The sequence below is a fragment of the Ixodes scapularis genome, unplaced genomic scaffold (genome assembly GCF_016920785.2).
Source record: "Ixodes scapularis isolate PalLabHiFi unplaced genomic scaffold, ASM1692078v2 PGA_scaffold12__126_contigs__length_90152505, whole genome shotgun sequence".
NCBI lineage: Eukaryota > Metazoa > Arthropoda > Arachnida > Ixodida > Ixodidae > Ixodes > Ixodes scapularis.
In genome coordinates, this window is record NW_024609838.1 from 12,070,920 (window position 1) to 12,095,945 (window position 25,026).

The 25,026-nt window shown below is 47.2% G+C and overlaps 1 protein-coding gene across 1 annotated transcript; it reads left to right on the forward strand.

Annotated features, from left to right (window-relative positions):
* The first annotated feature begins 3 nt into the window (after positions 1–3).
* LOC8035556 (26S proteasome non-ATPase regulatory subunit 2) lies at positions 4–25,024 on the forward strand. Its single transcript, XM_040211580.3, has 21 exons — positions 4–131; positions 672–728; positions 3,805–3,969; positions 5,710–5,831; positions 7,720–7,950; positions 10,097–10,255; positions 11,958–12,102; positions 12,192–12,252; positions 13,310–13,459; positions 14,694–14,800; positions 15,603–15,730; positions 15,891–15,978; positions 16,556–16,718; positions 18,352–18,453; positions 18,910–18,980; positions 20,024–20,191; positions 20,887–21,055; positions 21,603–21,824; positions 22,929–23,047; positions 23,869–23,983; positions 24,857–25,024. The coding sequence occupies exons 1-21, from the start codon at positions 42–44 to the stop codon at positions 24,922–24,924; spliced, it is 2,700 nt and encodes an 899-aa protein (XP_040067514.1). The 5' UTR covers positions 4–41; the 3' UTR covers positions 24,925–25,024.
* The last annotated feature ends 2 nt before the right edge of the window (positions 25,025–25,026 follow it).

Here is a 25,026-nt window from a genome sequence, read left to right on the forward strand (position 1 = left end):
CATTTAGATTAGCGTGGTGCCTGGTTTTGAGAGTTTCAAACATGAAGGAAAAGGCGACCACACCGGCGGCTGAAGCCGAGCAAAAACCGGCTAAGGAGAAGAAAAATGAAGGCGAAAAGGAGCTGGAAATGGTATTTAAGATGTTTTTGATCGTCTGCTGTCATAGTCTGACAATTAACTTGGCTGTCTTGACTGCATGCCTCTCAACCGAACAACCCCATACAAAATCTTGCTGTCTCATTTCATGCTTTCATCTCGAAATGATTGACTTGCGCGGTTGAATTTACAGATTCAGAAACTAGAGTTAAAAAAGTGTTTTACAAGTTAGAAGCCACCTTTATTGGGAGTAGCTTGTGAACAAACTTATTCGATTTCGTTGACAACTGAGGTCGAGCTGGTTGTGAAGTTGGTGTTGCGTGATGGCGCCCTGCCTTTCGCTATTTCGGTTTATTTTTTGGGGTGAGGTTGGAAAATTACTTTTAGACTGGGTCAGAGCCCTTCAAGAAATCTTCGGGCTGCTGTATTCTGTTTGATGTGTGGGGGTCATTCACGTCCGTGTTTTGGAGATTCACTCACGTCGCTTACTCTTGCTATCTCACGCGTTGAAAAGTGTCTTGTCATGCAATTTTGTTGTTCATCCAATTTCGTTGTTTGTTTCTGGTTTATTTTAGTCCGAGGAGGACAAACTTCTTCAAGAAGAGCTGGAAATGCTTGTGCAACGACTGTCCGTAAGTTAAAATCCAATTATTCCTTTTTTTCTTTTTCTTTTTTTTTTTTTAATTTCACATTTTTGCTTGGTGTACTACCACCAAAGGGCCCAAAACCCAGTACCGTCGACAAAGCCTCTTTATTGAAACCAACAAGAACATTTTTTGGCTATGAACGATCCATTTAGCAGTTGGAGAAGATATGTTGATATGGCAAAACCTTAAAAATAGCGAAACATTGAAAAAAAAAAAAAAAACTTTAGCCAACAGCTTTTCACGACACAGGATGCATTGCAAGAGTATCACGATAATGGCCCATGACATGAACGAACAAATAAAGTGCACAGCTTTAAGAAACGCATGTGCTCATGCAAATAAAGGCCCGTTCACACTCTTGCGACCGAGTCCGACCGAGAGAGACGAGATCTGTTAAAACTCCTTAAAATTTCTTAGGACGAGGGAACACACTTGCATTGTGGAGCCATATATGCGGTGACCCTGGAACTGCATTTCACAAGAGCGAAGGTTCTGCGGGATTTCCGAGGTCAAATGTGCGTAATACCCATAAAAACGGCACGTCTATAACGTTGACAAACGTTTTTTGAGCCAAGAAAGAAAGGATAATGTGCGAGAGAAATAGAAAATATGCCGGACCGCCAAGTTTCCACTGCTACCCAATAGATGGCGCCAGTGTGTCTTCTGGTTGTAAGAGGTTTTAAGGAACCTAGTTTTAAGGGGTTGTGAGAGTGTGAACGGGCCTTAATTCATTTTGAAAAGCTGCACTTTTGAGCCATTGCTTTTGACAGCTCCACACGCAACTTCTAAGGTGGATACTTGCCAGCATTTTCTAGAAGACCTGTGAGCTTTAAGCACTTAAACTGTTGCCTAAAGACTACTCTATGCTCCGGTCTATAAGTCGCAGCCCCCTATAATCGGCCATTTTCATGAAGTTTATGTGTAAGTCGCCTTTGTACAAGTCACACTTTTTTGGACTATGGGCAAAACAAACCTGGGTTGTTAAGCCCGCTTACTAGTGATGCAAAACTATCGATAAATTGACTATCGATAGTTTTTCCAAAACTATCTATAGTGTCCCAGAACTATCGATAGTCGACTATAGATAGTTTTTTGATGGTTGACTATCGATAGTACTATCGATAGTTTTTCGATACTCGACTTTCGATAGTCGACTATCGATAGTTTTTCTATAGTCGACTATCAATGTTTTTTTTACTATACTGGCGTCTAATGATACTATCGCTAGTGCTATCGATAGTCTTTCACCACTATAGTCCGTTACAACTCAAGAAGGTAGGGCGAGGGTAAGATGGGCCGGGGAGGAAGAAGCAGACGGAACGCTAAAGAGAGAAGGAGGTTTCCCCCTCTCTTCTCCAGCGGTTTGTCCGCTTCCTCCTCCCCGGCCCGTCTTGCCCTCGCCTTACCGCTCGCCTCCCCCTTCTTTTTTTGCCCAAACCCCCATCTTCGTCATCACTGAAAGCTGAACCAAAGTTGGGATGGTAAATGCCTGGGCTAGTTGGTGCCCCGTTTGAAAAAAAAATTAAAGCGATAAATAGACAAGAGGGAGCAACGCAGACTACTAGTGTCGCAAAACTATCCATAGTAAACTGTCGACAGTACTATTGATAGGTTTACGATAGTCGACTATCGATAGTTTTTCTATAGTCGACTATCAGTACTATCGATAGTTTTTCGATAGTCGACTATCGATAGTACTATCGGTAGTTTTTCGATAGTCGACTATCGATAGTACTATCGGTAGTTTTTTTCAGTATCGATAGTCAGATTTCTGGCGACTATCGATACTATCGATAATACTATCGATAGTTTTGCACCACTATTGCTTACATGTATTACTGTTATTGTGATAAATGTGCAAGCAGGAGCCAGTTTGAATATTCCTGGCAATAAATCAGACAGGAAATAAAAAAAAAAAAAGAAACTCTGAGTGCATTATGTTATTGCGTATTGTGTGTCACAGCGACAGCAGTTCGATGCTTGCGTAATTCGCTGTAATTATGTCATTGTTGTCGTGTCTGTGCGTCTTCCTAAGCACGCTTCTGAGGACTTTCATGCCATTTCTGCTTCCGCTCTCGATTCTACTCCCGTGCCTGAGCCCGTACTCCATCTGTGGTGAGCCTCCCTAGAACGCCATAACCGAAACCCGCTTTCTTCGAACCCGTTACAAACTTTCCAAGGTCTAGCCATACGGCATACAAGTTTGTCTGCTCAGATGGTCGTGCGCATACGCCGGTGTAACGGTGTGTCGGCTACAGCTTCTATCAAAGTGGGAATGGCAGGTTGTCTCTTTCAAACGCCCAGCCTGCAGCCAGCATGCACTTGTTGGTTTTCGACGTGTGCGTGCACTTTCCAGGCACATAGTTTTTGCGAAGGATGACAACGCAATTCCCCAGGAACAGTCGCTGTAAAATGCGTATTGTGTAAAATTCCACGTTAGGTCCCTCCTCCAGAAATTAATCAATCCCTTTTTTATTCTTTTTGGGTTAGATATTGATAACATAAAAAGTTCAAAACATCGCCTAGCCCCGATACCCGCCTGATATTGAAGGCATGATCTCCGACGAGAATCTCTCATTTTGTTGTCTGCGTCCTGCGCCCGTGGTATTGGTTCCCGTGATATGCGAGCGTGGAGGAGTTTCCCATGGGCTTATCGCACGGTGGAACATAAATCTGCTGCTTTGCGGTATCCATTCCCGTGACGGGGGAGTTTGTAGTAAATTCCCGTGTGTTTATCGCACCGTAAGACGTCAGTTCGCCGGGTCTGTGATCCGTGGTATCGATTCCCTTTTTACGTGGCAGGGCCCCAGTGTTTATCACAAATGTTTTATAAAACTTTGCTGTCACATTTCTAAAGACCGCTGACCATTTATTCCTTCATTTTGGGTGAATATACTCACGGGATTTTATGGTTAGTCGCTTCGCCGAACAATACTCGCCAATAGAAGTTTGGGGAAAAAAAGCTGTGACCGGAAAATATGGAACACGTTTGTCCCCCGTCGGAATATGTGGCGTCTCGAACCGTCGTATGCCGAGTTATGCTTGTTCTTCGCTTCTGCAGGAGGACAACTCGGAGCTGTACTTGGCCGCCCTAGAGAGCTTGCGGACACAGATCAAGGCTTCCACGACGTCCATGACGTCGGTGCCTAAGCCCCTCAAGTTCCTCAAGCCGCATTACAAGACGTTGCAGGAGGTCTACGAAAAGATCACAGAAACGGAGACCAAGGTGAGCGTTGCCGCTCTTTGATCTGTGGGTGGTGGTACCGTCGCAGTGTATGTCGACGACAGTTTAAGGCATGCAGAGCTCAGTGATTCGTTCTTCGGTGTCCTTGCCGACCAATGCACAGTGTCATTGGCTCCGGAGCTGCAGTGAGACATTTGGAACTCTCCGCACCCTGCAACTAACAGTGACTACAGCCGTCCTGATGCCGACAACTGTGTCAAAGGCAAAATTGGGGTTTTCTTCATTTGATGTGGCACGTACGACCTGTAGGTCCAATACCCGACTAAAAAAACATGGTTTCGTTAAAGTGCAGAAAGGGATGCAACTTCACCAGTGTCTTTCAAAGGGTAGCCTAACGTTTGTCACAAATCGACGTAAGCTCGGCCAGACTATCAGATAATGTCCTGAAGTGGGGGAATAGTTTGTCGGAAATGGATGCAAGTTATGTGTTGCATAAATAATGGCCTAAAGTGGTGAAACTTTTTTTTTAAGAAATTGGCACAGGTTAAGCCGCATTGTCTATATAGTAGCCGAATGTGGTGAAATTTTGTAGCATGAGCTACACTGGCCATGGTTGAGCAGTTTCGCGTGGCTCGCATAATGGGGCCATGCTGCGCATGCGCGAGGAGCAGGGACGTCACACGGCGCACAGTGGGGGCGCCGGAGCCGCCGCGCTCGCCTCGCTGGTCTGTGCATTCCAGAGGAGTGACGTCATAGCCGCGGCACACGCACTGGCGCCGCCGCGTGCCCAACTGTGCGCCTCCGTTGCGCACTAGCCAAGTCTGACGCAGCACCGGAGCCGCTTGATAGCGACTCTCATTTTGTGCACATAAGCTCACGCTACGTATATCCTGGCGCAACCGAGCTAAGCCACCGCAATTTTTTTTCACAACATCGTACCTACCGTAATTTATGTAGAAGCGCCCATTTCGTTCAAGCGCCCACTATTAATGGGACACTGAGGTCATTTCTGCAAATTCTTTAAAATTGTTAGTTCCAACATATACCAAGTCTTATATTACAAAACCGCCTATTCATCTCAAGGCAATAGAAAAACATGTGGACTCTTTTTTTCTCGCGGGCTACATTGTGTGGACCAATGAAAGCCCTACAATACTTGCAGAATCCGAATGATGTTATAATAATGTGTTCCGAAGAGAGTCTGATAGGTACACATTCGGATAAGACTCCTCTTTTTTTCCGCGAGCGAAGCCATCGCTTCCAACTCGCCGACAAGCGCCCTTCGTCAACCACTTCGCTCGGAAGAAAATTCTTCCCAAAAAGGGCGTGTCGCGTTCTTCGAACACGCTTTTAACGAGGAAATAAGGTATGCACGGTTGTGGTTGCAGGTTTGTTGGGATTCTTAAAATGTCTAGATTGAGTTGTCACCACAAAAGGACACTCTCAAAATCGACTTCAGTGCCCCTTAACTTGTTCCAAACTTGGGAATTCTACAAATTATATGTTAAGTGCCCGATTTGACTGGATAAGCACCCATGTCTAGATAAATCCAGTTTTTAGTGGGGTAGTTGCTCCCCCAGTATTTTACGATAGGTGTTTCAGGACTTCGTTAACAACATTTCAGTACCCTTGCCAATCGGATGCCATGAGATGAGTGGAGTATTCTCCGAAAAAACGAAAACCCATTCTTTTCTTCGCTGTTCCCGTTGCAAAACCACCAATTTCAGGTGGACATGGCCTGAAAATCGTAAAACTAAATGTGCTGCTTTGGTTTCTCCTCAGAGTTTCTGTGCAGACATCGTCTCGATCCTGGCCATGACCATCAGTGAGGAGCGGGAGTGCCTCAAATACCGGCTGCTCGGCTCACGTGAGGACATCGGCTCCTGGGGTCATGAATATGTGCGGTAGGTCGCATTCTGTTTCTTGGACGAGTGTTTTTAGTCATGGGGCCGTCCGCTGCGAGCTTCTTCGAATCCCGACGGTGTGACTGTACCACTGGGTGCCCAAAACGACGGTTGTCACCTTGAGGCTTTGTCTTCTAGCTCAAGCTCTACGTGTGACTGGAATGTAGCCAGAGGCAACTGCCTAAAATGTGCACAAAGTGAGCCCGTACCATGTCTGCACTGCACCGTGTCTGCACAGGCACCATAAACTTAATACAAATATGCTGTGAGGATAGTTAATTGTAATGTAACACCTGAGACTCTGATGCAGAAAAATTTAAGTTGAAGAAAAAGACAACAGCAGGAGAATGTCTTGACCACAGCTAACTTCCTTTATTTTTCTCGTTCCTTATATAAAGTAGAACCTTGTTGATATGTTTATCAGGGGACCACGGGAAGAAAACATATGTTCCGGCAGAGCATAAAAAAACGAGAAGGCCTTTAAGAGCTGGAGGCTCGGCGGGACCGGTGGTTTTGGACTTAAAAGCCGGGAAAACGTAAAAACCGGGAACTTATCAACGAGGTTTTACCACACCCAACGCTCAAGTCCTGTTCATATATGCACTCATCGTGGACACGACAGGGTGGCCTGAACAACAAGTTGTGTCCACAGAGAGAGTATATTTATGAAGATGGCTTGAGCATCGGGTGTATACAAGGAGCTGTGGTTGAGACATTCTCCTGCTGTTGTCTTTTTCTTGACTTGAAAGTTGTTAATTTTCAAGTTTACATTAAATTCATTATCACAAGCTTGCCTGCAGACTCACTGTTATTTTGTAAGGATAGGTTTCCTTTCCTCACAGGAGACGTTCTCGGCTACCGTAAAGTTCCGCAAGGACGCCCTCCCCTGAGATATCGCCCATCCCGTTTTCCTGGCTAAATATCCGTAACATAAAAATGACTTAAAATCGCCCTCCCTCCCAATTTCTGTGGGACGTCACATGATGTCCAATGGAGTTCATAGCAGATTCCCGCGTTTTTGTTCATGATCTGCGCTCGCGATATCTGTTCTTGTGACGGGTAAGTTTGTAGCGGGTTCTTGAGGGTTTATTGCATCATCAAACTTGAATCTGCCGCGTCTGCAATCTGCGGTATCTGTCCCTGTAAGATGCAAGTTTTCGGCTGGTTTCCATGGGTCCTTCGCAACATGAAATGCGAATCTGCTGCGTTTGCGACCTGTGGTACCCTTTCCCGCGGCACAGGAGCTCGTAGCGAATTCTTTTGTGTTTATCACATGGTGAAACGCACTATTGCTATGTCTGCGACCTGCAATATAAGTTCCCGCGTCATGTGGGTTGTAGAGGGTGCCTAGGTGTGTATCATTATTTTTTTTTATGAAGTTTTGCTGTCACATTCCTAAAGATAGCCCACCCCCTGTTTTCACCATTTATCTCTTCCTTTTGGGTGGGTTCTCTCACGGGATTTTATAGTATCTGCCTGCATCGACGATAAGGAGTGCTCACTGGCCACTATTGCTGTGTGCATCATTGTTAAGTGCAACCAAACTTAAACCTTTCCCAGGACTCGTCTTGCATCGTGAAATCTCTCGTTCCGACATCACGCCACCGCTGTCAGCATGGCGCCTGCACATATACCTTGCCTCACGGAAGTGTGGTATTGGATTGGATTGGATTCTTTGGCTTCTTCGGCTTCTTCTTTATAGCGAGTGACCACCATGTTTCATATTACGTGTTTTCGCAACAGTGATTTGAAGCACCATCTCGGTGCTTAAAGTCATTGTTGCCAGTTCTCTGAAATCGCAGGAACCATTTTTGGCTCCAAGCGCCGAACTCGGAGTGCATGCATGGACAATTGCAGACTCGTTTTTGAGCAAAGCGTCTCTCCGCAGGCACCTTGCGGGGGAGATCTCGCAGGAGTGGTCCGAGGTGGGGGAGGGCCCCGAGCAGGAGGCCAAGCGGGAGGCCCTGCTGCGGCTGGCCCAGCAGATCGTGCCCTACCACATGGCCCACAACGCGGAGGCCGAGGCCTGCGACCTGCTCATGGAGATCGAGCGTCTCGACCTGCTCCAGGCCTACGTCGACCAGGAGGCCTACCCGCGGGTCTGCCTCTACCTCACCAGGTGGGCGGCACACCCCCTGCCTCGTTTGTGTTTCCGGTGTGAACTTGCCGGTGCCGCGCTCTCTCCCTCGCTGTTGCTATGGTGCCTCAAACCCGTCTACGACCGGTGCATTCGCCGTATCCTAAAAAGTGGTCTCTCGATTTCCGCCCGACGTCTTCGTAGAAGCGTCACGCTGTTGCCGGCCACGATTCTGGCGTCGTCGCAGCGGCGGTGGCAGACGCCTGTTCCGCCGCAGGTCACTCTTTGGCGCGACAGTCCACTGAAGCTTCGGCGGTTTTAGGAGTTGGGATTCATGTTTTTTTGCTCGTGCTTTTCATCGGAACTTCTACATCCGGCGGCACGAAACTCTGGCTTTTGAAGCGGCAACAAATCGCTTGTTGCCGCTTCGGGACCACTTTCGACGCATGGGTGGAATAGGATGCTACAAGCACCGGTGGGGCGCGCGTTCCAGGTGCCACACCTTTGCAAAAAGTCTGAGTAGCTCTTCTTCGTAGAGAGAGTTTTTACGAGATAGTGAGCTGAGGATAGTAGTGCTGGCGGCACCGTGTGATTCTGCCTGCTGTCGTGGAAAGTGCAGGTTACTTCCGACCGAGGACGACGGTAGGCTCGTTCGATTTAGCTGCACCTCCTTCGCCGGTGCAGAAAAGTGTAGGGCAGTGTATTTCCGGTATGTGTATTGAGATACAACCGCAAGTAGACTGTCGTGAACTTCTATTGCATTCATTAGACGGCACTTGTTTTGAAACTGTTGTTTTCTAATTCAAGTAAGTTGCCGGCGTCACCATTACTCCGACACGTCCTTGCTGCAATACCCCAGGCATGAAGCAAGAGAGGGTGCCACTGAAACCACTCGCTACCGTTCCTCCCCTCGTTTCTGAGTTTTAAAGCAGCAGCTTTAAGCGCGATCCAAACCAATGCTTCTCTTTGCGCCTGTAGGTCGTGCGGCTGCGGATGTGACGCATTTTCGTGACGTCGCGCCGCTTCTTCGCTCCTTCCGGGCGCGCACAAGAAAGTTGGATAATTTCAACTTCTTCTCAACGCGCACAAAAACACGCGGTGACGTAGTGGGACGCTCCTGTGTCCCGGCCAATCGGTGGAGGGCAAGCTAGTTCCGGCTCCGTGTTTCTCGCCGTCTGGCTGCCCTCTCCTCCCCCCCTTTTATTCTCTTCCAACATGACAACGCGATCTCTCTCTCTCTTTTTCTCGCCGTCTGGCCGGCCAGTCTGTCGGAGTTGCACTTTGCTTGTGCACTTGTGCCTGCGTGCGCGCGTGCGCGCTCGCCCGATGTTTTGCTCATCCAAACCAAAGCGCACGGTTCTGACTCGGAAAGCGCGCCCGGAAACAGCAAAAACGCCACGAAATGCGTCACATCCGCAGCCGCACGACCTACAGGCGCAAAAAGAAGCGTTGGTTTGGATCGCGCTTTATAAGGCCAACCAACCTCAAGAGCCGCGTAAGCAGGAAATGTGTAGATCGGTCAGTCTGTCGCCGCTGGGCGGTCTTAAGGAAAACGGCAACCGGTGCCAGGGATTGAAGCCCGGTCACCGGCGTAAAAGCCGAGTCCACTGCTGACTGAGCTACCAACCCAGCATGCAGGAACAGGAGGTGCAGAAGCCGGTGGTGTGAGAAAGCATGTCGAGCAAAGAGGGACGGAAAGGGCAAGAAAGGGAGGAGCAGAAACAGGTGGTGTAGAAAGAGCCCGTGGAACAAGGAGGAATGGAAAGAACAGGAAAGCATGCTTTCCATCTCTTGGTGGCCCAGAAAATTCAGTGCAAAGGCTTTGTATGTGGCTGGTGCTGAAGGGAAGCGCGCGCAACATTACTAAGAGAAAGATGTGATGTAATCTGTTTTCAATCAAAACCTTGCCCTAGGCACTGCCCACGCCATAAAGTTACCTCATTTAAAAGTTTTTGGCAGAATGACCAAATATGCAACTAGTTTGTCTCTTTGTCCATAGTGAAGCCATTAACCAGTGCTGCCTATTGTGAACCGAGTCGGCACTCCTCCATATGCGATAGAAACCTTTAGCTTCCTTGTATTCCGGGCCATGCAAACATTTCCTGTCGACCTCCTCCGCCCGTAACATAGTCCCGGGCACTCGTTAGATCCCGACCGGAGTAACCCCTCACGTGCCTTGTTCCCGCAGCTGCGTGCCATACGTGCCGGAGCCCGAGAACACAAACCTGCTGAAGACGGCCATGGAGATCTTCCTCAAGTACGAGCGCTACCCGGAAGCTCTGCGGCTGGCCATGCAGCTCAACAGCCTCGAAGTGGTCCAGAGGATCTTCATACAGTGCAAGGACCCGTGAGTGGATCGTTTTGTGCTTCCATCTTGCTTTGCATTAGACTTTGGTTAGTGGACTTCTCTTAAATGCGGAAGTCTTGGCCAGGGTAATATTAGAGCGCAGCTCTTAGGCGCCCGTTTTCGGCTTGAGTGGCGACGTCGTTGCTGTCAGCGTAACTGCACGTTGCACTATGGGACGTTTCCCATAATAATGTCACGTGAGGCGTCATGAGGGCCAAATTTGGAGGGAAATTTTTCGCTAAATTTTTTCCTCGTGCCGTTGCGTGTGACGTCATGCGAGTCATACGTGACGTCACTCAACCTGGGAACATTTTCTTGCTTAATTTAGCTGGAAAATTTTGCTCCAAAATTTTACCCTCATGACGCCAGACAAGACATCACGTTTGATGGCACGTGACCCTCCCCTCCGTACCCTCGCCCCCTCCTCCTCAAGAGCTGTGCTCTAATTCGGCAATACAGAGAATTGTAAACGTCTAGATTTTTTGGAAAAAATATTCTAAGGTCGATGAATATGTGTACTTCATTTCGAAATTCAGTATAGGGATAATTATGACATTACACAATTACTGTAACCCAGTTCAACAAACACAAATCAGCGCGTAGGAACTTTGGCGTATCAATACAATGGACCAATAGGGGTGGTAGAATTGGGGACGAGAGTAGGCTATAGTAATGACACAGGACACTGCTGAGAATGATATAGAAGAGACCGTAAGGGAATCCAGATGTAGTTGCACGGACATAAACCGGGACTAATTGCTGCGATGCTGGAAAGGACAACGTGTGATGTGCTATATGGCAAAAGTACCCGCGTAACATCGCAGTTTCCTGCCATTCTTTCTGGTATTTTATTTTGCATATTTCGTACCCGTCGCAGCGCCGTTCTTTTACGCGTTATTATTTTTCTTGGAAGCAGGCCACTCGTCACTGTCGCACGCCAATCGAAATGCCGCTGACAGGCGAATTTTGTTTACAATTTTTTTAGCTTCTCTCTTTGTCATTATTTATTTATTTTCTTTAGGCACGTGGACTTTTTTTGTCATTTTGGGCCGGGATTTTACGTTACGGGGGGGAAGGGATTTTCAATTCACCTCGGCATAAGGCAGAAGAAGACAAGATTATTAGGTAACCGTTGTTCGAAGCAATTTATTGATACTTGCAGTTCTTTGACCACTTCATTACAAATGATTTACGTTGCGGTTTTGAGGTATCGAGCGAGTTAGGGGAACTTAAATGATGCCTTCCAAGATTTCAACAACCTAAAAAATAACGCATTCTTTTTTATGGGTATTTAAAGTTGAGAGCCCCTCTTAAAATATCTTTTACACATTTTCTTCCTTTATTTTTTACTTTCTTTCGCGCTTGTTTTTTTAGATATAGCCATTCACGAGGAAGTTGCAGCACTGTACGAGTCTTTCATCTTCTTTGTTTTGTTATGTCTCTCTCCTGCAGTTATTGTGCCAAAGTTACCGTGGCGGCAGAAACGGCGGCATTGTGATCGCATTTAGCTCGACGCTGCATCACATTCTGCATTACCACTGCCTTTGCGATGATAGTGGGGAAAAGGGGTGATTTACTTTCGTTGTGTCGACGTGGTAAGAAGACAAAAACGAAACTTGTCTACTGGTCATATTTAGAGATAATTTAAAAAGAAAAACAAAAAAAACAACGAAGATCTGAGAACCTTTTTTAATTTGTCCAGGGACGTGCAGAAACAGATGGCGTTCATGCTGGGACGCCAGCAGATGTTCCTGGAGCCCAGCGACGAGATCGAGAACTATGACGACCTCGCCGAGATCGTGTCCAACACATCCATCAACGACCACTTCATGGCCCTGGCTCGAGAGGTGAGCTCACGAGGTGGCGCATTCGTTTTGACGCGTCGTCCTTTGCCCGCCTTTGTAAACCGCCCCTTTTTGTGCCTCGCCCTCCCTAGCTGGACATCATGGAGCCCAAGACTCCGGAGGACATCTACAAGTCGCACCTTGACAACACACGTAGGTGGAATTACCGAGTCGAAGTCAGGGGAACAATGTAACGGGACACAGGCAGCGTGCAATTGTGTTTCAAAAACAATAGAAAAGAGACGGCTTTGCTGACATGCCACTCTTGAGACACGGGCGAGCAGCTGCATTGACCCACAGTTGCCGTCCTGGGCGCAACTCCGGTCGAATTGGCTGCCGTGTTCAGTTAGTGTGGCATAGTCCTGTTTGCTGTGAGGACTCGGTTTTCTGCTGTGCCTACAAGAGAATCTGGACAGAACAAAAATGTCTGCAAAAAAAATAGTGAAACACAGAGACAAAGCAACACAAAAGCACTGGGATGAAGTAGGCACGAGCACGAGATAACAAATCAACTCGCATTTTCACTTGATTAACCAGCAAGCGTCGGCTAGTGCCGAAGGTTCAGGATGTCAGTTTGATTTCCGATTCTCATCACTGAACGACTTATCTTTTTCATTGTTGGCACGAGAAATACGTCCGTAACATTTTTTTCTCTTACATTCTCTGATGCAGGTAGAAAAGCCTTGTACCAGATAAACTAGCTACTAATTGCACTTAACCTGCTTTCTTTTTTTTTTACTGATAGGAGCTGTTGGTTCTAGTGCCTCTCACGACGTGCACGCTCGAAAATAAAAATAGGAGCTCGCGTGACATTCTGTCCATGCATCTTGGGCCCATTCACACATACGGCGCAGCGCTACCTTAGCAGCATAAGTCACCGCTGGAAACGGCGCTGACTTTGCACTGTATCAGAAACAAGTTCCACAGCTAGGTTATGTTCAAGAAAGCGCTGCATGAGCACTGCTTCTAGTGTTGATTCAGTGCCAAGCTGGCGCTGCACCGTATATGCGAACCAGCCTTTTACTCGCGAGACAATACTTAATAATGTGGCCGCAAGGTACTGCATGGGTTTCTTTCGATTGGTGCACGCCTCACACTGCTTGTGTCTTGGTTGAGGTTAGGCTCTTCTAATGAGTAAAAGTGCTGCTTCTGTAGTAGAAGCGAGTACTGGGTTTGTGATGCGGGCAGCTGTCGTTTGTGGCGCATGCAGGCCCCTCGTTTGGGCCCGGGGGCAGCGTGGACTCGGCGCGGCAGAACCTGGCGTCGAGCTTCGTCAACGGGTTCGTCAACGCCGCCTTCGGCCAGGACCGCCTCCTCCTGGAAGACGGCAACAAGTGGCTCTACAAAAACAAGGAGCACGGTGGGATTTGCTTTCGTCTGCCGTTTTCCCACTCTTTCTGGTAGTATTTGCATTTGGTGACGGCATGTTTTTAAGGAGATGTCTAATTCAGGACGCAACTTAGGGCTGGTTTTTTAGGTCTAGAGCGTCGCAAAGAGTTATTCAGGAAACATGGTAGCATGGCCAAATCATGTGACCTATATTCAGAGGGAAAACTTGACCGAAGCAGTATGGGCATTCTTCGATGTCCAGTAAGTTTTCCTACTGAATTTCGGTCACATCACACTGAGTCACGTGACACTGCGTCACATGACGATGTGGCTCATAGCGGCGGCGAAAGCTAAACGAGCAAAACGCTTAAAATGGTTGCAAACAGGTAGAAGCAGGTCAAGACAAACAGGCGACTCATGGTGCGCCGTTTGGTTTTATGTGAAGCATCAGGTTTCATTGTTGGATATGTTTGAGCTGACAAGCTTCTAAAATTTATCTTACAAAAGTGTTGCGTATTACTATTGGTGGAGTTTACCACGTACCATCTAACACGATATAAAAAGCTCTAATCATTTGTTGTATGTTCAACTTTGGAGAACTAGCAAACTGACCCAGTGGCTCCGGGGCAAAGTGTTTTTCTGTGGATCTTTGGTTTGTGGATCCAAGTTTTGGCCGAGGTGCCTGCAATCTGACGGAGCCTCGGTATTGTGTACATAAGCGTAGACTTCGGGGGGGTATCGGGGCTCGTGCCTCCCCTGGTGAGATCCGGGGGGGGGGGGGGGGGGGGGGGGGGGGGCGGAGGCAGGCGGGCGGGCGGGCAGAAGGGCCCAGGCCATGATCCTTACCGAGACGCTGTTTACGTGCCTTGCAACGAGTTTCTAGTAGTGGCATGTAAACAAAAGAACGCCCACGTTGCCTTTATTGACAAAATACATGGGAAATGGAATCCCAGCGTGCTCTGGTTAGCTTCAATCTCCAGTTCAGGCAAAAAGATAACGCGCAGCACCCTCCCCCCCCCGAGAACTTCTCAGCTTGCCCCCCCCCCCCCCGGGAAAATTGAAAGTCTACGCCGCTGGTTGTGTAAGCACCATATACTAACCAGGTTTTGATCCCAACTCTGAGATCCACGCATACGGTAAACTTACCGTCAGTTCTTTGCTGTGGCATGCCTGGTGCCGCCAGGGGAATAAATACCCGACGGGTGAAAGTGCGTTGGGGTTTCACGAAGCGCCGTGCGTGCGCTCAACATCTGTCGCGGTCGCAGGCATGTTCAGTGCAACCGCGTCCCTCGGACTCATCCTCCTGTGGAACGTGGACGGCGGCCTGACCCAGATCGACAAGTACCTCTATTCTACAGAGGACTACATCAAGGTGGGTCGGTCTGCCTCGCGTACGGTTCCGACGCTGTACCAGATAAGGTCTAGTTATTAACGGGGCTTTCGTGTTGTCAAAATTCATTCAAGTTTTTTTGTTTTTTTTTAATGAATTTTGTGTTTTTGGTTTTAAAATTTTAAAGAGGTGGGTGTTTGTCGGGCTTTACGTCAAAGAAACGGGACATGGATATGGAATTCACCAACCTCCAGAGATCACGCTCGTGCCCAGAATGCTCGGAAGACGTCCTGGTACCAAGGAAAGAAGGAAACGAATTAAGGGGTCGGGTTTCCGAGAAACAGGTTGCCCCGCGGTTAGTTCGGTGTGCCTCTGTTCGAAGCAGACGCAAAATAAAATTGTAACTAAAGTTTTTTGTTAATTTTTTTTCTGGGAAGCTCCAATTTTTTTTTGGTGAAGGAAATCTCCACTTCGGGGTTTTTCAGTTTTCCCCCCGATGTAGATAAAAGCCGGCTCGCAGGCTACTTTTTGGGGTTTGTCGGTGTTCACCGAAAGCAAGAAACCCTAGTTATAAACATAGCTGATGCGTTGTTCTTGCATCATTCTCACTGGTCTGTCTGTCAATGGTCCTACTAAACCTTGTGAGATTCAACTGTTTCATCACAAAATTCCAAGATGAGGGAGTTAGCATTCTTTGACTGCCTTTCAAGTTTGCTAACCCTTACCACTTGTATGTTATTCTTTTTTTTTTATGCTCTTTAATTTTGTGTATTAAAATAGAAGTTGTTGAGCTTTACAGGCAGAGATAGTAGTGTATGTCTGATTTTGGGGATTTTTGTTTTAGGCAGGAGCCATTTTGGCGTGCGGCATCGTCAACTGTGGGGTCCGCAACGAGTGTGATCCAGCGCTCGCTTTGCTGAGTGACTATGTGCTCCACTCCAGCACCCTGATGCGCATCGGATCCATCCTTGGGTAAGTAGACAATCGTTCATTTGTAAAAAACGCCCCTCTCGAACTCGGAAGTGTGAACTTAGCAGTACAGTGGTGCGACTTGTAGAGCAGAAAATATGGTACTCTAGTTTGGTGTCGCAGCCTGCGTTTGAACGTGAGGTGCACTCTCCGATTTTCACAGGCTTGGCTTGGCTTACGCCGGCTCGAACAACAAGGAGGTCATCGTGCTGCTCCTGCCCGTGTTCACGGACCCAAAGTCCACCATGGAGGCAAGTAATAACATTGGTTTTTTTTTTCGTTTTTTTTTTTTTTTTTTTACATAGGTGGAAAAGTGTATAGTGCCGCTTTTTATTTAGTCGCGGTGACCTTGCAAGCCTTTTATGCGCGGGGGATGAAAACGTGCATTAGTTCTTGAACACGGTTAAAGTTGCACACGAATAGATGGGAACAAAGAAAAGAAATACATCCGCGTTCCTCTCTTTCCATCTCTTTGCGCTCAACTTCAGCCAGGTTCAATCGGTACCAACTCGCCCAACTGACGACCTTTACTGCATCAGTTCCTAGTTTCACAGCCTAGCTTTTTTATGCGAAAAGTCTATTATCGCTGGAGGTAGGTTACACGCACAACGAATTGGGCACTGTGGCACTCGACACGACGGATCCAAAGCACACGCCCGGCCGTGAGGGAACCTTTCCTATTGAGCATCTGTACCACAGCAGTCGTGAGCTTGGGCCAGCAATCTTTGCTGCGCTCAACGTTAGTGAGACTGAGTATGTAAAGGGGCGCGGATTTTCGAGATGGTAAGTGCGCACTGAGCGCTCTCTCACAAAAATGGCCTCTGGCAGGTGCTCGCTGTGACGTCCATTGCCTGCGGTATGGTGGCGGTGGGCTCGTGCAACGGGGACGTGACCTCCACTATCATGACCGCCCTGCTGGAGAAGTCCGAGACCGACCTCAAGGACACGTACGCCCGCTTCCTGCCCCTCGGCCTGGGCCTCTGCTACCTGGGTGAGGGGCATCGCCCAGCGTGCGGTCGGGTCGTTTCTGCCTGAGCGACCTGCTTGCTGGTGTTGCGTTGATCTCCTTCGAGAGCAGAAATCGATCGAGGAAACGATACCTGGTTTTTCAACCCAGGCGTTTCAGAGTCTCAGAGTTTCACATTCTCAGAGTTTCAACTTTCTGCGTCGCAGAAAGTTGAAACTCTGAGAATGTGATGCTGAATGCTAAAACCCTGTGAGAATGTGATGCTGAAACTCTGTGAGAATGTGATGCTGAAACTGTAAGAATGTGATGCTGAAACCCTGTGAGAATATGAGGCAGAAAGCTGAAACTCTGTGAGAATGTGATGCTGAAACTGTGAGAATGTGATGCCGAAAGCTGAAACCCTGTGAGAATGTGATGCTGAAACTCTGTAAGAATGTGATGCCGAAACCCTGTGAGAATGTGAGGCTGAAAGCTGAAACTCTGTGAGAATGTGATGCTGAAACTGTGAGAATGTGATGCCGAAAGCTGAAACCCTGTGAGAATGTGAAGCTGAAACCCTGTGAGAATGATGCTGAAACTATGAGAATGGGACACTGGCGGTGGAAATAAAACTCAGAAGTTTGAGCTCATAACGTTGCCTGGATCGAAAGAAAAAGAAAATTTCTCCACGAGCCGACGTCCGCCTGAGCTTAATAGGCATCTAACCGAAATTTCAGACTGGATGCCCGTGGCATTTATTTCAGTAGAAAAAACACTTGGCAACAAGAAAGAAAACAATGTTGTTTTTTGCGCTGACAAGTTTTTCTCACTGTAATAAGTGCTACGACACCTACAATCTCAAATTTTGGTTCGGTTAATATTTGCTTGGTTGGGTGTTGGTTTGTAGGAAAAATTAATTTTTCTTTTCCATCTTTCGATCTCGGTAACATCATATGCTGAAACTTTCGCTTTGAACCACCACCGCTAGCATAACATTCTCACTGAGCTTCATCTTTCTGCGATGTCTAGTTTATTTAAGCAGGCCAAAATATTGAGTTTCATTTTCTCCATCAATGTCTGTTGATGTACGGCAAAAAAAAAAAATATTGAAAAGTGGCGTCTGATATGCAAGCAATTGTCTAAACGTTTCCGAGTCGTGTACCGTCATGTAATCCTTACATTTTGTATGGAGCGAGCTGAAGTGTTACATCGAGAATAACATGCACCTGGTACGATTTCAAAGCGTAGCTTTTCTGTTGGGTATGGTTCCCACATTTATAGAGCGCAACTGACCGTCCAAACACAATGCAGGTTTGCTCTATATTTTAACTCAGAACTACATTTTGATGGAAAGTTGCTCATTTTTCGTGCTCGTCTGTGGCACGCGGGGCATGTCGCATGACGTAATGGGGTCAACAGCGTTGTTGCTGTACCTAGCTGTGTTGGCCGTCAAGCCGTGGTGTAATCTGACGTCAAGCTACGTGACATGACATTATGCGACGTCACTTGGATAATGAGTGTGCAAAGAAAACACAAAAAAAACTTTGCTTTGCTACATTTAGACGCTGTGTTTCCAGCTTGGTTTAGTGCTCTAAGGTGTTCTTTGAATATTATTGAAGATGATGGAGTCCCCTTGGGATCTTGCTGATTCGTGGAATTTTGCTTGGGGACGATCCAGGCAAGCAGGAAGGAGCCGAGACGATCACGGCGGCGCTGGAAGTGTTGCCAGAGCCCTTCCGCAGCATGGCCACAACCCTGGTCGACATCTGTGCCTACGCTGGTGCGTGCTTTTCTCTTCAGCTCTGGGTCCAAGTCCGTTGGTTTACAGCTTATTACCTAATATTTAAAGTTGCAGGCAAGGCACTGCTTTTTTGGGCGATTTGACGCTGTGGATTGGCATTGTATACAAGTGCGTGTTCATGTACACAACACCGAGTCGACGTCCATGTAGCAGATTTATCTTTAACCTGACATGCTGCAGTTTTATACGAGTACTAGTTGGCGATAGAACCGTGCTAATGCCTGTTTCTTGTAACGAATTAACATAAGGACCATGCGGCGTGTTGTAACACGCCCGACAAAAATGGAACAACCTTGTTTAGCTGCATCCTTCATAAAAAAAATAAGCCGTAGCTCATTAGTTTTCGCGTCTGTTTGTTTGTGTGTGTGTGCGTGTGTTTGGCACATTGGAGGTTTTCATAGCGGTGATCCGTGGTTGCGTCTGCTATGTTTTCAGGCACGGGGAATGTCCTCAAGATCCAGCACCTCCTTCACATCTGCAGTGAGCACTACGAGGTACAGGAGAAGGTAAGTGGCTTTTCTGAAACTAGCGCAATTTCTGCACTTTTTTTTGGTGTAGCAAAGCATCATCATATCTTACAGATAGCGTCTAGTATTACAACGCTAGCAGTTGTTGCAGTTGGCAATTTAGGGCACTCGTCAATGTTGCCAAATCCTTGAAAAAGGTTGCCCTCGAGAATCGAACCTGGGTTCGCCGCGTGCCAAGCGGAAGCATTACCACTGAGCTTAGCCACGGCGTTAGTGACCCGCTCTAGAGTTAGGGTTTTCGTGGTACCCGATTCCTTCTGCACACACTCTCTGGAAAAGATGTAGCCTGTAGCACAATGCCGTCATTGCACTGTCAATGTCGAGAGCTCGTGCCAGAAGACGCACTTTCACACACTCTGGAACAAAAAAGAAAGCATTCGGAACAAAATAGAACAAAACAAAAGCGCTCGGGGAACAAAATAGTTGTCTATTTTGTTCAGAATGCTGTTGTTTTTGCGCCCCACTGGCCGACGGCGTGCGAGTGGCGACGCCGATGCCCGACGACGTCGTTGTGACGTGTCGCAGCTGTTGCTCTAAACGTACCGTAGATCAACAAATAACTGTTCAATTTATTTTTTCACAAGCTTAATGTGCAATGATTTGATTTGGCTAAGTAATTTCATCCAGATAATTTCATTTCTGTCGAAAATTAAAAAAGATTTTATAGGATTGCATTTGTAAAGATCTACCTTAAGTTGCCTTCAGAAGATTAATATTTTGCTATGGAGCAATAAAGGTGCCAACTTTGCATTATCAAAAACAACTTACTAAATCGTTTGTCTGTACACAGCGAGCACCTCCTAAAAGCTATGCAAATATCATGTTAGTCATTTTTCAAAACCTTTTTTTTAAACCTTGAAGGAACTGAAATTGATAACATATTTTCGAAAACCGTGTCGAAGGAAATTGAAGGGTCGCAACATGTGTGTGTGACAGCCTCGATGCGACGCCGTCTTGACTCCTGAAACGGACAAGGTCTCTACTATTTTAATGACTCCCGTCTGGTTGTCCTTCATTTCCAGGAGGAAAAAAAGGATGACAAGAAGGACAAGAAAGAGGACAAGGAGGAGAAGTCGACGGGCCCTCCGGACCTGTCGAGCCAGCAGAGCGTCGCCGTTCTCGGCATTGCCCTCATCGCGATGGGAGAAGAGATCGGCTCCGAGATGGCCTTCCGAGCGTTTGGACACCTGGTGAGCGGTCTCTCTACACATTCCTAAAAGAATGGCTGTAGTGTTGAGTCTTGGATGTTTTATGAAATGTAAGTGATATATAAGTTGCCGTGGGGGGCACTCTGTTCAGTTTTATTTACAGAAAGGTAGGGGGTGCTTTCAATGTGATGCAATGCAGCCAAGCTGGAGTACCGTCAGGATTGAAGTGCTGCTGTCATCATACTTCAGTGCTACATCGTAGTTACAGGAAGAAAACTGTGTTGCCTTTTACACTGTAGACGACTCGTTTTTGGTACACTAACCAAGGTCGCAGCAATTTGGTCTCGCAAAATGCATGGAACTGGTAAAAAGTCTAACAATCTCCGCTCATTCCCACTAAGTTTTTTAAATTATACACCGATTCAGGTCGTGTCACTTGTCATTTGTCACATGAAAAGCATTTTTCCAATAAATATTGGTGGGAATGTTTATGTACATTTGTACACCAGTAGATCATACGCGAAATGCACAGCGCCATCTAGTCGGGCGCTGAAGAACATGGCAAAGGCCAAGCTGCAAAAGCAACAAAGATGGTAGCGAACAGAGTGTTGCCAAACGTTCAAACAATTTCGCGTACAGTCTATTGAGGTTGCATCGCACGGTGTTGATAGTGCGGAAAGCATTTTTCCACTAAAAAATTTAATAGGCCCTGATTTTTGTGTGGTCGTGTTGCACAGTTGCGGTACGGGGAGCCGGTGATCAAGAAGGCGGTGCCCCTGGCCCTGGCCCTGATCTCGGTGTCGAACCCAAGGCTGAACATCCTCGAGACACTGAGCAAGTTCTCGCACGACAGCGACAACGAGGTGGCACACAACGCCATCTTCGGCCTCGGCATTGTGGGTGCCGGTGAGCCACGCTTCGAATCCTCTTCAACAAACGGGCCTAAGGCTCACGAGAGTATGGCCCAAAGTGACAGACGCATGCGTCCTGGCGTTGCCGCGTGATAACATCGCATTTGTTGTGAGACGGCTACGCTGATGCGTCTCGCCATCCGTTGCAAGGGAGAACTGTGAGGTGCATGCTCTTGGGAACAAAGCCAGGTGACTTCGTCGTCAAGACCCCACAGTGCGTGAACGCGACACCGATGCCCAACGACTTCACCTTGACTGTACTGTAGCTTAACACAAAACTGCTCTTTTTTTTTTTTTTTCTTTTTTTTTCTTTGCTTTTACATATATTTGTTAGGGTTGTGACGTACAAAATGATACTCATACTTTTTTTTACTTCATTTGCGGTCACTTTGGCACCACTTTTGATGCACGAGCAGAACGGTACGCTAGACAGGCCGGTCGGACACACTTTCGGGGCACCATAGTTTCGCGAAGCCCGGCAACCTTGGCTTTGCAAGTCATGCAGAGGCAAAGAATACGGAGCACGCCCCTCCTCTCCGCAGGCACGAACAATGCCCGGCTGGCGGCGATGCTCCGGCAGCTGGCCCAGTACCACGCCAAGGACCCGAACCACCTGTTCATGGTGCGGCTGGCCCAGGGACTGGCCCACATGGGCAAGGGCACCCTCACCCTGGGGCCCTACCACTCGGACCGACAGCTCATGAGCCCCGTGGCCACGGCCGGCCTGCTGGCCACCCTGCTCGCCTTCCTGGACGTCAAGAGCAGTGAGTGGCCTCGCCGGAACTCCCTTGGCGATTCTGGCGGGGTATTGGCTTTGCGAGGGCGCTTCTCACTGCACACTGGTGCGCTGCAGTGAAGCAAGAATCGTAAAGTAGAGGTCTCGACTTTGCGTGTCGTGCTTCGCCGCAACGCAAAGTCGTTCTCAGGACATTATGTGTAATGTCCTGAGCAGGACATTACACATAAATTCTGAGTAAAACTGTGGATAGACTGTAAGATAGACTGCAATATCCTGGCAATTTCTTTTTATAACTTAGATTTAGCAAGGATACCTCGATATTGCAAGAATATTTATACAAACTGCCCTGTAGTTTCTTTTTACAGGGGAGCTGTTCTGGGCTAGTTCCCCCAGGGTCATGTCCGCCAGCAAACAAATGTCAACACAACACTCCAGACAGCTGCCGCCATCTATGAACGGCAACAAGACAGTCGGCTTGCCGGGTTGTCTGGTTGCCGCCGTCGCTCATAGATGGCGGCAACCTTTCCAGGCCTTTCCACTCTGGCTTGCCGACTTGCGGCCGGCCATTACTTCATTCCCACCATAGTACAGCTTCGCTGGTCTTCCTTCACCAGAGTGGAAAGGCTCAGAGACTTTTTTTGACAACTCTTTTGTTTTGTTATCACTTTCATATAGGTGGGAGTTAATTCAAACTAAATTAGCTGGAGCAGTGGATGGAAAGTTTGGAAGAACCTAACGAGTTTAGCCAGATTGTTTTTAAGAAATGCCGTTCACGTGCCAATTATCGTTACAAAGTTCTACATATAAAATGACCATTTTGGCTTTTTCCAATAACAAAGGTTGGCAGTGAATGCTATCCAATTTTTCTGTTTTCATATTTATAAAAACTAATTTAACTCAGTTTAATCCCAAATCTTGAATTTAGGTTTTTCTTTTTTATTATTTTTCTTTTACGGATAAGAAAGCTGTTGCACATCGAGATACGCATTCTCGCGTTGCACGGATGTTTTTGGCACGTCGCAGCCAGCAGCGGATGTCGACATCATTGTTTTTTTGCTGCAGCACGGTCATCGTAATACCAGTTGTACGAAATGCTCGCGTGACTGTTGCGTTTGGTGCCTCTTTGCAGTAATCTTGGGCAAGTCCCACTACCTGCTGTACTGCCTGGTGACAGCCATCCAGCCCAGGATGCTGGTCACCTTCGACGAGAAACTCCAGCCGCTGCCCGTGCCGGTTCGTGTCGGACAGGTCAGTTTGTTGGAAGAAATTGGTTACGATTATTCACTCCATGTTAAAAAGTGTTAGATCAGAATGCTCGATTACTTTGGCAAGTTTTCTGCTAATGAACTCGCTTTCTGTGGAGGTGTTGGTAGCGAGTATGCTTTGGCAGTGTTTGTATCGACTATTAAAGGTTGTGCCTTTTCAATAGCATTCTAAACTAACTCACTTTGGGTAACAACTAAGGCTTAAGCTCGGCTGTTACTTCAAAAATTATTTTGTTTAGACAAAAATCTAGAGGGACTGGGCAGAAGGGAACTAGAATCGCCAGACTACGCCCCATTCTGCACAACTTCTGCATCTTGAGCATGCGTTCTGTATTGTTCTTAGTCCAGTCTTCCCACATATTTCTCTCGAATCAAAAGTATGTTATTTGGCCTCCAAATACTTGTTTTTCTTCCGTAACTGGACCCGCAAACATATCCTCAATATTCAGCAATCGACTGCAAACACCAACTTTGTTTTTGTTGGCTGCTCCTGTGTTCCTTTACATGCTTGACCCACCCAAATTTACAAAATTTACTAGATTTTATCTAGTAACTTTCTAAACAAAAACAAAAAAAGTAAATCTAGTGTTCCAACATTTACTGGATTTCATTCCAGAGTAGAGTTTGTATGTTAGCACTCAGAAACCTACCTACGTCTAGTGTCGCTGTGTCTGTTGCATAATCTGACCCACAAGAGTAACTCTGATCTAGTCGAGTAAGATTTGGGTACACGTCCCAGAGTTGGTGGCTGTCTTTCTGAAACTGTCTTCTAGGGTCGTTCGAAACTTTGTTTGGTTTTGGCAGGCGGTGGACGTAGTTGGACAGGCTGGGAAACCCAAGACCATCACCGGCTTCCAGACGCACACTACCCCCGTGCTGCTGGCTTACGGAGAGCGTGCGGAATTAGCCACCGAAGAATGTATCCTTTGCTTCTACTTGGGTCTGTTTCTGCAAACCTTGATTGGCTATCGGTTACGTCGACTGCATCAAATGAGTGCAGTCAAGAGCGACATCAGAGAAACTGCGTTGCTATCACCATCGATCGGTAATAGTGCTTGTAAAACGCGGGCTTTCTGCCCATTCTGCGACGTGTTGGGATTCTTCTACCGCTAGCTGCGACTCTTCCCCCAATATTTGCTGCCACATTATTTTCTAGATGCGTGCCTGAGCATTCAGAGACAATAAGTAGTTCGCCAACATTCGTTGGCAAACACCACCATCTTCGATTTGGTTAGCACGTCAACTAAAGTAGGCAAGTTTGGTGGAGCCCAATTGCGCTTATCGGTTAGAGCGCTAGCACCACCGTGTGTCTCCAGTCAGCCGCAGTCATGTCGACTATTGTTGGCTCAGTGGCAGTTGAAAGGGCTCGTCTAGTAGGTATTATACTTTTGGACGACTTTTTGTGGTATTTTAGGTGTGAAGAGTGTGTGAACATTGGGGCACCGATAGCTTTGATTGCATACTTCCGAATGTTATCTTTGAGTGTGGAAGGCTAGTGCAATGTTAAATTGAGCACCCGCAAGTCATGCCGAAGTGTGCATCGACATAAGCCTGGGGTTAGCGGTGGCAAGGTTTATTTCCCACGGCTGACGAAATGGCCTAGTTTTAGAGCATGACCATGGAGAAAGTGGGAACCATCAACAGGTAATTGAGGTTAATGTGGCTTACGTGGAAAAGGTCCAAAAAGTACCAAGGTGCCTGGAATAACTCTGATAGGGTGGCTTTAATTCTGGGTGTGGTGCAAAAATATCCTGTGCAGTGTGTGTGTTCCTTGACCTTGCGACGAATACAGACATCTCATTGACTCCTGTGCTGGAAGGATTCGTCATCCTCAAGAAGAATGAGAACTTTACGACGTGAGAGCACATCGTGCATCCCTTTCGCGCCAAGTTCTTAATTGAATCTACCAGCTTTCTAACTTAATAAAAAGTGTTTTGCCTGACAAAGGCATCTCCTCTTGCA